Source organism: Cannabis sativa, chromosome 7 (genome assembly GCF_029168945.1).
Source record: "Cannabis sativa cultivar Pink pepper isolate KNU-18-1 chromosome 7, ASM2916894v1, whole genome shotgun sequence".
NCBI classification, from domain to species: domain Eukaryota; kingdom Viridiplantae; phylum Streptophyta; class Magnoliopsida; order Rosales; family Cannabaceae; genus Cannabis; species Cannabis sativa.
In genome coordinates, this window is record NC_083607.1 from 6,614,855 (window position 1) to 6,630,499 (window position 15,645).

The 15,645-nt window shown below is 30.6% G+C and overlaps 2 protein-coding genes across 2 annotated transcripts; both read left to right on the forward strand.

The window, feature by feature from the left end:
• Positions 1 to 2,013: 2,013 nt before the first annotated feature.
• LOC115696316 (protein NRT1/ PTR FAMILY 5.5-like) lies at positions 2,014 to 5,455 on the forward strand. Its single transcript, XM_061101597.1, has 5 exons — positions 2,014 to 2,683; positions 2,778 to 2,844; positions 2,939 to 3,153; positions 3,926 to 4,455; positions 4,543 to 5,455. The coding sequence occupies exons 2-5, from the start codon at positions 2,823 to 2,825 to the stop codon at positions 5,408 to 5,410; spliced, it is 1,635 nt and encodes a 544-aa protein (XP_060957580.1). The 5' UTR covers positions 2,014 to 2,683; positions 2,778 to 2,822; the 3' UTR covers positions 5,411 to 5,455.
• A 5,655-nt stretch (positions 5,456 to 11,110) lies between these two features.
• LOC115696318 (protein NRT1/ PTR FAMILY 5.5) lies at positions 11,111 to 11,923 on the forward strand. Its single transcript, XM_030623223.1, has one exon. The coding sequence runs from the start codon at positions 11,111 to 11,113 to the stop codon at positions 11,921 to 11,923; it is 813 nt and encodes a 270-aa protein (XP_030479083.1).
• Positions 11,924 to 15,645: the final 3,722 nt, after the last annotated feature.

The window sequence follows — 15,645 nt, forward strand, 5'->3', positions numbered from 1 at the left end:
TATCCAAAATGTAATGATTATTTAAAAGAATAAAAATCAGAAAGAAAAGATAAAAAAGATTAGAACTGAAAAAAAAAAAAAGATATATCCAAATGGAAGTTGGTTGAATATTTATTGTATGGGGTGTATTTTTTTTTTTTTTAAAGAAACCTAATTTAGTAAATAAAAATGGGTGTGTTTATCAAAAATAATATTTAAATAAATAAAAAAATTAAGAGTGCACTTATAATTTATTGGGTAATTTATTGGGGTGTAAATTTAAGCACTCTTGAAATGAATTATATTTTATCAATGTAATTACTTTTTGGTCCTCAAAGTCACTCGAGTTAGTGCCAAAATGTCTTAGTCATATATAGATACTTACTAAATTGATTTTTACAAGACATCAATAATTTTAATTCATTATTAAAAATATGTGTTGATTGATTCAATTTATTTACTAATATAATGTTATTTTAGATATTAAAAAAATGACATAAAATTAAAGTGCATTTTTGAAAAATACAAACTAATTATATTACATACATAGTGATTAAGTTCTTCAAACAAGATGCATACAAATCATTAAATAAATAAATAAATAAAAAATATAGGGCTAATAATAAGTAAATGTCGCACATAACAAATAAAAAAAAAAATCTATATCATTCATCATCGATCCAAAAGAAAAAAAAAACAACACCCTAAGGAGGCGTTTGGTTGAGAGGAATGAAAATATAGGAATAGGAATGGGAATGGGAATGGGAATAGGAATGGAATGGAATAAAATTTAAAATGGATAAAAAAAATTGATAAAAAAATAATTAAATTTTTTTTCTTGTTACATTGGAATGGTCATTCCTTCCTTTTTAAAATGGAATAGCCATTCCACCAAAATGGTGGAAAGAGCATTCCATTGGAATGCCATTCCAATACTTTAAAATGCAACCAAACAAAGGAATGGAATGAAAATTATTTCCTTTCCATTCCATTCCATTTCATTACCTCCAACCAAACGCCACCTAAAGTAGATATTGAATGTTCTCCAATAGTTCTCCAATTCTCGCAAAATCTCTTTCAATCATAGATATTCTCAACGTGTTAGTACCGGTGCTCGGTAACCAACTCATCACGATCACAAGTGATAAAATTCTTCAATGTTCTTTTCAATGATAAAGTTCTAAATTGGAGAGTTTTTCGGCAAGCCTGAGGCAATGGTATAGACAATAAACTTGATGATAAGATATTATCGAAGGAAAAGACAATTGTATTCATCTTCTTAATTGATACCAAAGTTTTTCTCATTCCACATCAACGTCTTCCTCTGTAAGGGGTTCAAGAGAGCAGTTGTTTGAGAATGGTTCAGTTCGGCTCAACGACGTCCTCAGTTTCAAATTTTTATTTTCATTTATTAATTTATTGTTATTAGTTTAATTCCAATTAATGTTTTTATGACGGGGTTAAAACTATAAGGAGTTCATCATTCCTTAATTAATTTTAATGCCGTGATCGTGTTTATGTGTTGAAACTAATTTAGTTTTTCCATTAGTTATGTCTTTTGGCATAGTTCTTTAGTCTTGTCTTTTGACATAGTTTTTTAGTTTTTTCCGGTTCGAGTGTTGTCTTTTGCATGGGTTGTGTAGCTCAGAATTATCATGGTGCTATGGTGGAAGCATTCAAGAAGGGGAAGATTGGATGTGTACAACCCGAAATTGCTTAGATAATAGACATTAAAGAAGCATTGAGTTGGATTGCAACTCATTCGTGGGATAGAGTCATGTTGGAAACAGATAACTTGGTGTGTGTTTAAGCGATTCAGAGCGATATTTTATGCCTTCACAATTTGTGTTTTGTAAAATGATCTGCAAATAAATTGGCTCATTATTTTGTTTCTCTACAGGTCGTGTGCTTCAGTTGGAGGACTGTTCCTCTGAAGTGCGTTCTATATTGTTTTGAACGAATTTATTAATTAATATATATATATATATCTTATCAATTTTATTCCAAAAAAAAAAAATCTATAAGTAATATTGGAAAGTTTAATTTTAAAACTACAATCAAAATAGCACAACATGTAAATAATACTATATGCTAAACCAAAAGCTCCGAAGATTCTCTAGGACTCTGCAAAGGCTAAAATCTCAAACAGACCGCCATTCTAAAACCCTATACCCAAAATTTTCAGCTTGGGCTTTGGGCTCATGAACCCTTTTTTCTTTTTTTATATATGACTTTAATTATAATCAGAATCGATTTGAATTCTTTGATGAGAACCCAGTGAGATTTGTCCTTTATGCATGCATAATATGATTATTCATATTGTACAAAATATTATATATCTAATATAAATGGGCTCTGATTTTGTTCTAAATTAAGAATATTTTTTCTTTAACCAAAAGAAGTTCAAAGGAATCTGTTTTTTGCTTCTTTAAGTTAAATTCTTTGCTTGCCCAACTAAATATATGTCTCGTCCTTCTTTGATATATAGCAGGAAAAAGGCTGCTTATATTCATTTAAGAAGCAAAATTAAATAAGATCCCAAACCACTTTAAATACCAAGATTTATATTAATATGTATGTACGTATAAATTCATATGATATATATAGATGTATAGTGATCTTTATATTAATAGTATTAGAGATGAGCAATGAAGGTTTTTTCATCAGTCAACAATGAGATTGATATATCAAAAACCCAGTTCAGGTATAAGTTTCTTAATTAATTACATTTTCTCCTATTGATCACACGTGTAAAATTGCCCACGTTTTACTTTATTGTTTTTCTTTTTTGGAGGCAGTAGTTAAAATCAAGTGAGAAGAAAACATATTTGTTATTATTGGGAATGGCATATCTGAAAATCACTGGTAAGTAATCATCCCATAACATTATGTTATTACAGTTGATTATTTTTAAATATTGAACTATATAGTTATTAACATTATATTGTATTGTATGTAGTGTTGGTATGGGTGGATATACTGGCAATATATGCAGTATCGACATTGATAACATACTTAACAGATGTTTGGAAGATTAATTACACGCATGCTGCAGCAATTGTCAATATGTTTTGGGGCTTCACAGCCATTATGCCTTTCACCATGCAATACATTGTTGATACTTTCTTAGGCAATTTTTCCATGGTTTTTCTCTCCAATTTTGCCTATTCCATTGTAAGTCCAATTCCCTATATATACTCCTACCTATATACCTCATTTAATTTATTATTATATATAACTTTATTAGTTACCATTTTATTGTCATTGGAATATAATTTAGTTGATCATGAGGAATTTTTTTTTTTTTTTTATGAAATTAAACTCTTATTAAATTCCTAATATTTCCCTCCATTGTTATTTTTTAAAAAAATAATCATATTTACGCCCAAAAATATATTTGTTAGGTACCCTATATATATTTATTAAAAATGATTGAAATTAAAATTAAATTATTGTATTTCTTTGTTCTTGTATATATAGTTTCTTTTATATATTTACATATGTTTTTCCTAAAAAATTAAACATGATTTGTTAGACAATATATGAACTTTTTTTTTACAATATATGGAAGAGTAAGTTTTGTGAATTTTTATTTTTTATTAATAAATGAGAATACCCATTATAAAATTTTATAGTGTACGTGAATAGAATGCTCACTCCTAAAATTGTTTCAGATGTATAATATATAATTAAATGTCAATTACATCCTCAAATTAAAACTTACATCCTCAAATTAAATTTGGTGGTAATATAAACTCACATATTATTTTGTTTTGAAAATGCAAAGTAACATACTTTTCTTTCCTAGAATGCAAAATAGCGAGAATTTAAAGGCTAGGTTAATATATATACTGAAATTTCTTTATGTCACACATTTATTGTCATATCAAATAGTATTAAAATTTTGATTATTATAATATAATATTATTTAATCGACTGAAAACAGGGTTTAGGGTTTTTGTCAATGTCAACACCACCAGTTCTATCCAAGATAGTAGGAAATTGTGATGAGTACAAGCCTAGCTGCATTGGCAAAGAGCAAAAGATTCTATTTTATACAGGACTTTCTCTACTAGCTTTAGGAGTCTCTGGTCATTTAACCTCTTTACCCAAATTCATTGAAGATCACAAAACTCGTGATGGAAATAATGCAAAACTTTATTTCTGTTGTGGTCTCTTTGCCATTGTTCTAGTCCCTCTAATTGGAGCCATATTAATTCCCATCATAAAGTCATGGTCAATTATATTTGGCATCACAACAATATGTTCAGTCTTGGCCACAATTATTTTCTTAACTGGAATTACAACATACCAACGTGACAAAGCAAGAGGAAGCCCCTTAACTATTGTGTTTAGGGTTTTGATTGCATCTGCCTTTAAATCATTTCAAAAATCTCCAGAAGATGCCTCTCAATTGTATGAGCATCAACAAAATAATGGCATTAGTTACAAAATATCTCACACTCATCGCCTCAGGTTTTTTATCTCAACCCTTTTTCAAATTCTAATTTTTTTTTTCTTTCCATGCAAATTAACTCACTAAATTATTCTACAAAAATGTAGGTGCCTAGACAAGGCTGCTATTGTGTTACCAAACCAATCACAACACAATGTTAATATGTGGAGAGTTTGTAGTGTAACTGAAGTAGAAGAAACCAAGACCATCATATGCATGATTCCAATGTGCACCACTTTCTTTCTTCTTGGAGTTGTGTCTTCAATTGGGAATACCTACTTTCTTGAACAAGCCAACCACATGAATCAAAAAATTGGTAATATAAGTGTTCCACTTACTACACTTGTATTTTTTCGCGATCATGCGAAAGCACAATTCGGGAAATGTTATGTGAGAATAGCTTCGAGTTATGGATCATCGTCGAATATTAGGTATTCAGCCAGAATTGGAATCGCTGTGTCGATGATATTTGCAGTGAATTGTTGTATAACGGCTGCGAAAGTTGAAAACAAAAGGCTTGATGTGGTGAACAATCATGGGTTGCTCTACAAGCCTAAAGATAAGATTCCAATGAGCATGTTTTGGTTGTTACCGCAATTTCTTCTTCTTGGAGGACTTGATGGGATTTCGAAGAAAAGTATTGAACTTTTTGTTACTAATCAAGGGCCTGCTTCTATGGATAGGTACATGACTCATTTTGCTATGGCTGTGTTTGGAGTGGGAACTATGGGAAGTGTTGTATCGGTTTGTTTAGTTGATAAGATTAGCTCAATAGGAGAAAGTCATAATAGTTGGTTCCAAGACACCTTGAATAGGAGTCGTTTGGATAAGTATTATTGGGTTTTGGCTACTTTGAGTGCTGCCAATTTTGTTTTGTACATTTTATTAGCTGTTTTGTATGATAGTAAATATTTAAGAACTGATGAGCAACAAATGTCCAAGTCTAACCAAAGTATGGAATATGGAGATGATTGATAAATCAACATTTGGTTGTCATAGATTTTTTTTTTTTTTGGAAAATTTTAGTTTTGTTTGTTTTTAAAGAATTGATTAATGGTTCGTACATTGTTATTTGAAAAATATCTCTATCTACTTCTATTTCTTTTTTTTTTTCTTTACGCTAGTTAGGATTTTTTTCCTCCTGTCAAATCATGCCCCCTGAACTTTTAATTAAAGTCGTTAAAAATGCTCCATAAACTATTGAGATGGTTGAATTTAAGAACTTTTGTCTAATTTTAGTAAAAAAATTCTAACATGGATGAAAGTTCAAGGAACATGATTTAGTACATATCAAAGTTTGAGGGGCATAATTTGGTAGATATATCATAGTCTGGGGAGTATGATTTAATACATAAATAATTACTGAAACAGTAAAATTGAATGAAATTAGACAAAAGTCCTTAAAATTAACGATCTTAATAGTTCAAGGGAAATTTTTAACGGCCAAAAAAATTCAAGGGACATAATTTGGTACATGTCAAAATTCGGGGGAAAGAAAATCTTAATTAACCTTTTCTTTATCATAAATACTAGAAAATTGCAAAACGTACAATACATTAAAATTACATTAACATTTTATGTTATTGGAAATGTTAGAATATTTTATATTTGATAATTGATTAATTATTTTATTTGATAAAACAAAGTAATTATTGATTAAATATTCTCATACTAATGATTATCTTTTAACTAATTTCCTAATTTTATATCTACATTAACTGTCATAAATTCTGACAATTAATTAAGGCAGAGATTTTAATAAAAAATCTCAACTATGTAAATATGGTGTATTAGTCTCCAAGCTCGTTGTTCATTTATTTTCTATCAAATTACCATTATAGAGAGCAAGCGAGAGTTTAGAAGAATGATATACCCCGCTAATTCGTTTCTCTTTTATTTTTGCAAATTTGAAGATATAATGTACATGGATTTGTTGGGATTTTATTGTTGAAATTTATTTTACCAGGATCTTAGATCTACTCACAAGTATGTTGATTAACACCCTAAATATGAACTTTCTAAAACGATGAAATAAACACATATAAAGTTTAGGAAACCTTACATTGGGTGCAGCGGAATTAAATGACTCCTTCCGTTCAGATATCTAGCCCTTGATTCCTTTCTGTAGCAGAGCATTATCAATATCTAAACCTGGATCTTTTTCTCTGAATCTTTGATACTGAAACCTCCTTCTTGCTGAAAGTCTTTCTTCACAATCTTCCTCACTATGATTGAGGTATCACTTGCTGTGTGTGGGCACTACTCTTACACTAAGAATTTCGAAATCTCAATGAGGAAGAGAGAGAGAGTGGGTTCGGCCAAAGATAGGGAGAGAGAAGGCTCAGGTTTTTCTTTGAAGGAAAAATAGAAAATTTAAGTGTAATTTTCCTGAAGCCTTCACTATCTATTTATAGCATTCCACTAGGGTTAGGTTTGAATTATTTGGCATTAAAATAATGAAAATATCAGTTTAAATTTCCTACAAAAGTGCCTGGCCCTATACTAGTGGATTTGGGCCTCACTTTTTGCAATTTTGCAGTTTTACCTTTTCTGCATCTGATTTTCTCAAAAACGCTAATTTTCTAATTCAACCATTTAAATGCCAATTCTAACTATTTAATAACTATAAATAATTATTAAATAATATTGTCATTTATCATATTTATTAATTGAACCATACAAAGTATCATAATTAACAAATATGCCCCTATAAACTCTTTCTTTATAATTTCGCCCTTACTTAGTGAAAAATTCACAAATAGACATAGTCTAATTTGAGAATTATAATTGATTAATCAAAACCAATTATATGAGTCTTACAAGCAATATTATCTCAACTAGTGCAGGGACCATGGGTCTATATAACCGAGCTTCCAATAAGTAGATCAAGAATTTATTACTAAAATTCACTAACTTATTAATTCTTCGTTGAATCCACGCATAGAACTTAGAGTTGCACTCTCAGCTATATAGAATGCTCTATATGTTCCACCATATAGACGCACCATAAGTTATCCATTGTTATAATCCTAATGTGATCAATGATCCTCTATATGAATGATCTACACTGTAAAGGGATTAGATTACCGTTACACCCTACAATGGATTTATTCCTTAAAACACTTAACCCCGTATAAATGATATTTCAGCTTATGTGAAATGAGTACTCCACCATTTATGTTCGTTTGGTCAAGCTCGAAGGAGATCATCCTTTGCTTACTATTCGCCAGATAGAAGCTATAGATTCCATGTTTATGCTAGCGCTCCCACTCAATTGCACTACCGTGTTCCCAAAATGTACGTATCACCCTGACCTAAAAGTAGGCTTAACTAACAAATCAAAGAACACGAATAGCCTCTCGAGATTGAGCCTAATCATATCAGGATTAAGATCATTTGATCTAGGATCAACTAGGTGATATTGACTTGAATAGATATTACGGTAAGTTTAATAAATCTAAGTCAAAGTTCAATATCAGTCCCTTCCGATGCATACTCCATGCATCCAACCTGAGCTTTACTTTAACCAATGCTCTGGAAAGAACATAGCACTTCTCCAAATGCAAGTAAACTCTGTTGTAGATTATCATATCAGTAAAATCCTATGTCTGATAAATCTAGGAAACTTTATTCACATAGTCATGTTTACTTTCCAATGTGTTGACGACACAATAAACAGGATCAAGTATGTGAAAAGGGTTTCAGATGAATTTATACATTATGTACATATAATCATGAAATAAATCATGTGAACCATGCAACATTAAATGTTATTTCTGATCTATATTAATAAGTACATCTGATTGCATTGAAATGAGTTTTATTTAGGGCATAAAACCCAACATTTATAACCTAAATAAAACTTATTTCAATATAATTAGATTTACAAATTAATAAAAGATCAGATGTCATTTTTGTTGGAATTTATTTTACCAGGATCTTAGATCTACTCACAAGTATGTTTATTAACACCCTAAATATGAACTTTCTAAAACGATGAAATAAACACATATAAAGTTTAAGAAACCTTACATTGGGTGCAGCGGAATATAATGACTCCTTCCGTTCAGATATCTAGCCCTTGATTCCTTTACGTAGCGAGCATTATCAATATCTGAACCTGGATCTCTTTCTCTGAATCTTTGATGCTGAAACTCCTTCTTGCTGAAAGTCTTTCTTCACGATCTTCCTCACTATGATTGAGGTATCACTTGCTGTGTGTGGGCACTACTCTTACACTAAGAATTTTGAAATTCAAGAGGGAAGAAAAAGAAGAAGTGGCAGCTAAAGATAGGGAGAGAGAAAGGCTCATGTTTTTCTCTGAAGGAAAAATAGAAAATTTAAGTGTAAATTTCCTGAAGCCTTCACTATCTATTTATAGCATTCCACTAGGGTTAGGTTTGAATTATTTGGCATTAAAATAATGAAAAAATCAGTTTAAATTTCCTACAAAAGTGGCTGGCCCTATACTAATGGATTTGGGACTCACTCTTTGCAATTTTACAGTTTTACCTTTTCTGCATCTGATTTTCTCAAAAACGCTAATTTTCAAATTCAACCATTTAAATGCCAATTCTAACTATTTAATAACTATGAATAATTATTAAATAATATTGTCATTTATCATATTTATTAATTGAACCATACAAAGTATCATAATTAACAAATATGCCCCTAATAACTCTTTCTTTACAATTTCGCCCTTACTTAGTGAAAAATTCACAAATAGACATAGTCTAATTTGAGAATTATAATTGATTAATCAAAACCAATTACATGAGTCTTACAAGCAATATTATCTCAACTAGTGCGGGGACCATGGGTCTATATAACCGAGCTTCCAATAAGTAGATCAAGAATTTATCACTAAAATTCACTAACTTATTAATTCTTCGTTGAATCCACGCATAGAACTTAGAATTGCACTCTCAGTATATAGAATGCTCTATATGTTCCACCATATAGACGCATCATTAGTTATCCATTGTTATAATCCTAATGTGATCAATGATCCTCTATATGAATGATCTACACTGTAAAGGGATTAGATTACCGTTACACCCTACAATGTATTTTATCCTTAAAACACTTGACCCCGTATAAATGATATTTCAGCTTATGTGAAATGAGTACTCCACCATTTATGTTCGTTTGGTCAAGCTCGAAGGAGATCATCCTTTGCTTACTATTCGCCAGATAGAAGCTATAGATTCCATGTTTATGATAGCGCTCCCACTCAATTGCACTACCGTGTTCCCAAAATGTACGTATCACCCTGACCTAAAAGTAGGCTTAACTAACAAATCAAAGAACACGAAAAGCCTTTCAAGATTGAGCCTAATCATAACAGGATTAAGAACATTTGATCTAGGATCAACTAGGCGATATTGACTTGAATAAATATTACGGTAAGTTTAATAAATCTAAGTCAAAGTTCAATATCGGTCCCTTCCGATGCATACTCCTTGCATCCAACCTGAGCTTTATTTTAACCAATGCTCTGGAAAGAACATAGCACTTCTCCAAATGCAAGTAAACTCTGTTGTAGATTATCATATCAGTAAAACCCTATGTCTGATAAATCTTGGAAACATTATTCACATAGTCATGTTTACTTTCCAATGTGTTGACAGCACAATAAACAGGATCAAGTATGTGAAAAGGGTTTCAGATGAATTTATACATTATGTACATATAATCATGAAATAAATCATGTGAACCATGCAACATTAAATGTTATTTCTGATCTATATTAATAAGTAAATCTGATTATATTGAAATGAGTTTTATTTAGGGCATAAAACCCAACAATTTTATATTGCATGGTTCACACAATTATTTTCATGATTATATGTTTAATGTATAAATTCTATGAACATATAGTTATTCATGATTATAGTGTTGTCTATACAGTGAAAAATAATTATGATTTTATGTTTCAAAGTTTAGTCTCATGATTTGTAAGTATACTGGATTTATACTGACATGATAATCAACAATAAAGTTTACTAACACTTTGGATAAGTGGTATGTCATTTTCAAGGCATTGACAAAGTATGCTAGTATCAAATGTATGCAATATACATCAGACTAGACCGAATTGACATTGGATAAGATATCATAAACTTACCGTTATATCTTTCTAAGTCAATATCATTTAGTTGATCTTATTAGGTCAATAGATCTTAATCCTAAGATGGTTGGGTTCTGATTTAAATGTATTATCCATGTTCTTTGACTTATTCGTTAATGTTTAATTGGAGCTATATTAATTCCCATCATAAAGTCATGGTCAATTATATTTGGCATCACAGCAATATGTTCAGTCTTGGCCACAATTATTTTCTTAACTGGAATTACAACATACCAACGTGACAAAGCAAGAGGAAGCCCCTTAACTATTGTGTTTAGGGTTTTGATTGCATCTGCCTTTAAATCATTTCAAAAATCTCCAGAAGATGTCTCTCAATTATATGAGCATCAACAAAATAATGGCATTAGTTACAAAATATCTCACACTCATCGCCTCAGGTTTTTTTATCTCAACCCTTTTTCAAATTCTAATTTTTTTTTTTCTTTCCATGCAAATTAACTCACTAAATTATTCTACAAAAATGTAGGTGCCTAGACAAGGCTGCTATTGTGTTACCAAACCAATCACAACACAATGTTAATATGTGGAGAGTTTGTAGTGTAACTGAAGTAGAAGAAACCAAGACCATCATATGCATGATTCCAATGTGCACCACTTTCTTTCTTCTTGGAGTTGTGTCTTCAATTGGGAATACCTACTTTCTTGAACAAGCCAACCACATGAATCAAAAAATTGGTAATATAAGTGTTCCACTTACTACACTTGTATTTTTTCGCGATCATGCGAAAGCACAATTCGGGAAATGTTATGTGAGAATAGCTTCGAGTTATGGATCATCGTCGAATATTAGGTATTCAGCCAGAATTGGAATCGCTGTGTCGATGGTATTTGCAGTGAATTGTTGTATAACGGCTGCGAAAGTTGAAAACAAAAGGCTTGATGTGGTGAACAATCATGGGTTGCTCTACAAGCCTAAAGATAAGATTCCAATGAGCATGTTTTGGTTGTTACCGCAATTTCTTCTTCTTGGAGGACTTGATGGGATTTCGAAGAAAAGTATTGAACTTTTTGTTACTAATCAAGGGCCTGCTTCTATGGATAGGTACATGACTCATTTTGCTATGGCTGTGTTTGGAGTGGGAACTATGGGAAGTGTTGTATCGGTTTGTTTAGTTGATAAGATTAGCTCAATAGGAGAAAGTCATAATAGTTGGTTCCAAGACACCTTGAATAGGAGTCGTTTGGATAAGTATTATTGGGTTTTGGCTACTTTGAGTGCTGCCAATTTTGTTTTGTACATTTTATTAGCTGTTTTGTATGATAGTAAATATTTAAGAACTGATGAGCAACAAATGTCCAAGTCTAACCAAAGTATGGAATATGGAGATGATTGATAAATCAACATTTGGTTGTCATAGATTTTTTTTTTTTTGGAAAATTTTAGTTTTGTTTGTTTTTAAAGAATTGATTAATGGTTCGTACATTGTTATTTGAAAAATATCTCTATCTACTTCTATTTCTTTTTTTTTTTTTCTTTACGCTAGTTAGGATTTTTTTCCTCCTGTCAAATCATGCCCCCTGAACTTTTAATTAAAGTCGTTAAAAATGCTCCATAAACTATTGAGATGGTTGAATTTAAGAACTTTTGTCTAATTTTAGTAAAAAAATTCTAACATGGATGAAAGTTCAAGGAGCATGATTTAGTACATATCAAAGTTTGAGGGGCATAATTTGGTAGATATATCATAGTCTGGGGAGTATGATTTAATACATAAATAATTACTGAAACAGTAAAATTGAATGAAATTAGACAAAAGTCCTTAAAATTAACGATCTTAATAGTTCAAGGGAAATTTTTAACGGCCAAAAAAATTCAAGGGACATAATTTGGTACATGTCAAAATTCGGGGGAAAGAAAATCTTAATTAACCTTTTCTTTATCATAAATACTAGAAAACATTTAATTGCAAAACGTACAATACATTAAAATTACATTAACATTTTATGTTATTGGAAATGTTAGAATATTTTATATTTGATAATTGATTAATTATTTTATTTGATAAAACAAAGTAATTATTGATTAAATATTCTCATACTAATGATTATCTTTTAACTAATTTCCTAATTTTATATCTACATTAACTGTCATAAATTCTGAAAATTAATTAAGACAGAGATTTTAATAAAAAATCTCAACTATGTAAATATGGTGTATTAGTCTCCAAGCTCGTTGTTCATTTATTTTCTATCAAATTACCAAAAACTTGTTGCGATATTTTTGCACACGCAAGTGTACGTATCGTTTAAAGTAGTAGACTCACTAGGAGTGAGGTCGATCCCACAGGGAGTGTAGTTAAGTACGTTAAAATTAAACTTTTACTTCTATTTGGTTAAATAAAAAATAAAGAAAGAATTAAGAATAAGAAACTAGTAAGAAACAATTATACAAGAAAATTTAAAGTTAATAAAAACTAGGGTGTCGATTTCAATTGTTTCTATTGAATATGGTCTAATATGATTATTTCCTTAATATTAATTCCAATGCAATAGCAGGTTTACTAAGGTAATTTATAGTCTTCTCAGATATATAAACCTCAATTACATGCAAACTTTCTACTCTCGTGATAAATTTAACATGCAACAGGCATTAAACACAGAAACCCTATAAGCTATCTAAACCATATAGGTACTCTCGTCCTATATCGAAATTCAGTTCTATTCTACTATAGCATATTTGACACTCACTTCTCAGATCTCGCATCAAAATCATAGACAGTTAATTGGTGATCAGGCAATTAAAAGTAATTAAGCACAAATAAAATAGAATACATAGAAATTAGGGGGAAAATTAATCATATTAAAACCATAAACAATGTTAAACAATATCCATCTAACCCTAATTAAAGTGTTTAGCTACACATGTTCATGAGAGCACAATCACACATATTAACTTTAAGAAAAGAGATAAAAATAGAGAAGAGAAGAATGCTGAAAACCCTCTGAAGAATGCCTCCAATATTGCAGTTGATCTCTCCACTTTCCATCTGTATTCTCTCTGTTTTTCTCTCTAAAATTGCTTGATGAAATCAACTCCCTTCTTCCCTTTATATAGGCATTGAAGGCCTAAAAATATGGAAAAAAACGCAATATTTAAATTCCCACTCGAATTTAAATTTTTGGGAAACCTCAAACGAGATATTTTTTTTCTGCTGCGTCCACTGATAGTATTTGGACCATAACTCTCTCAATATTGCTCGGAATTGAACGATTCAAGATGTTCCGGAAAGATAAAAGAGAGATCTAGAACTTTTATGTTTTGACTTTTTCCAAAATCCAATCAGAAAACCGTCGAATTTAGGCTTGAAGTTTCGGCTTCCACAATTTTCTCTATTTTAAATATCATGATATTTTTCTAATCTTCTTCTATTTTAAATCTGTAAAAATAAAAGATAACAAGCGTAAAAATGCTCCAAACACGATTAAAACTTAATTAAAAATATACTAAACTTAATCTAAAATTAATACTAAAAATAACCTAACAAATTCCCCCAAACTAAGCTTTTACTCGTCCTCGAGTAAAACACTAAATAAACATTAAACAAGTCAATCTCCAAAACATGAGTAATTTTCAAGTAGGTTCAATAATATGATTATGAAAAAATTCACTTATACATACAATCCAGAATTTCAGTTCAATTACACCCTTGACATATTTCAATTTATTTTCATTTAGCTCATCAAACCATAGAATGCAATTAACTAACAATTAAACCACTTTATGTATGCCAATTACAATCATCAATCCACTAACCATAAATTCCATATGCTTGCAATACTTACTATTCTCCACTAATATAGATTAATGCACAACCAAGAATCAGAAGGTTTTTCTAGGCTTGTAATGTTAGGCTTAGGGTAAAGGTAGTTGAAATGGTCATTTAGGCTTTACTATACCATAAGCTTCTCCAATCATGTCACCCACAATATTTTTCACACAATCCCAATACCCTTTTTTCTAATTACATGAGAGATATATTCTTCAACAAGGGTGCAACAACTTTATATTTATCTTTTTTTTTTTTCTAGATTTGACACTAGTTGTCAGATTTTTCTTTCTTTTCTCCTTTTTTTCAAGTTGTTGTCAATCAATTTTTTTTTTTTTATATTCTCTCAATTTTCACACTTTTTCCACACACATACAACAAACTTCCCATCCAAATTCCCCCAAACTAAAGATCTACTTATGGTATGATTAGGGTCAAATTGTGGATATTCATGGGTTTATCTTTTTATGCTCAATATGTGTAAAACAAAGAATAGGTTAAGGCTCAAAAAAAGGTAACTAGGATAAAAATTACAAGGATGGCTTGAAAGGTACAATCGATCCAAAAAATTGCTTAAATCACTTTCCTAATCATGCATAATTTATTATTTCGTCTCAAATAGCAAGCAAGCAAGTTCTAGAATTTTCCAAACAACTTTCCACATTCCACAATCAACATGCATAAAACAATTCAACTACTAGCAAATTACCTAATATGATTCCATGCTCAAAATTGAAATTAGTCAAGAATGTAATATCACCAAGCACACAGATTTTTCGAAAATAAGTGAACTTTTCAAATCATGCTATCTACCTACTTTTAAATTGGCTCACATTAAGAAAATTGACTCAAAACAATAAAAACTAAAAACTAAAAATTAAAAGACATAAAACTTAAAAAAAACTCAAAATAAAAATTAAGTCACTGCTCCCCCCAAACTAAAGTGACACATTGTCCCCAATGTGACATTAAAGAAAAAGGAAAGGAAACTTACTTGGGTGCCACATCAATAAGCGGTTGACGCCCATAATAAGCGTCATGCAAGACAACTTGAAAATTGTTGTTGTACTTGCCTTCAAGCTTGGCAAGTGATGAGTTTGAATCAAAGTCAGTACCAACAACACAAGACTTTGGATGATGAGCTTGGGGAGAAGCCTTTCGTAGCTCGCAGAGGATGTAATATGGTGTTGATGAAATATATAGATTTATTGGTGGTTTATTAGTCAATATCATTGATGAAGTCGAATCAGTGATGCCATGTTCTTCCTCATCCCCCAATGTCACAGTAT

Excerpts from the sequence above, each read along its gene's own strand:
- LOC115696316 (XM_061101597.1), top strand. The coding sequence starts at position 2,823 with ATGGCATATCTGAAAATCACTG. Across the intron at positions 2,845-2,938 it reads GGCATATCTGAAAATCACTG|TGTTGGTATGGGTGGATATA; the intron begins GTAAGTAATCAT and ends TATTGTATGTAG. Across the intron at positions 3,154-3,925 it reads CCAATTTTGCCTATTCCATT|GGTTTAGGGTTTTTGTCAAT; the intron begins GTAAGTCCAATT and ends GACTGAAAACAG.
- LOC115696318 (XM_030623223.1), top strand. The coding sequence starts at position 11,111 with ATGTGGAGAGTTTGTAGTGTAACTGAAGTAGAAGAAACCAAGACCATC.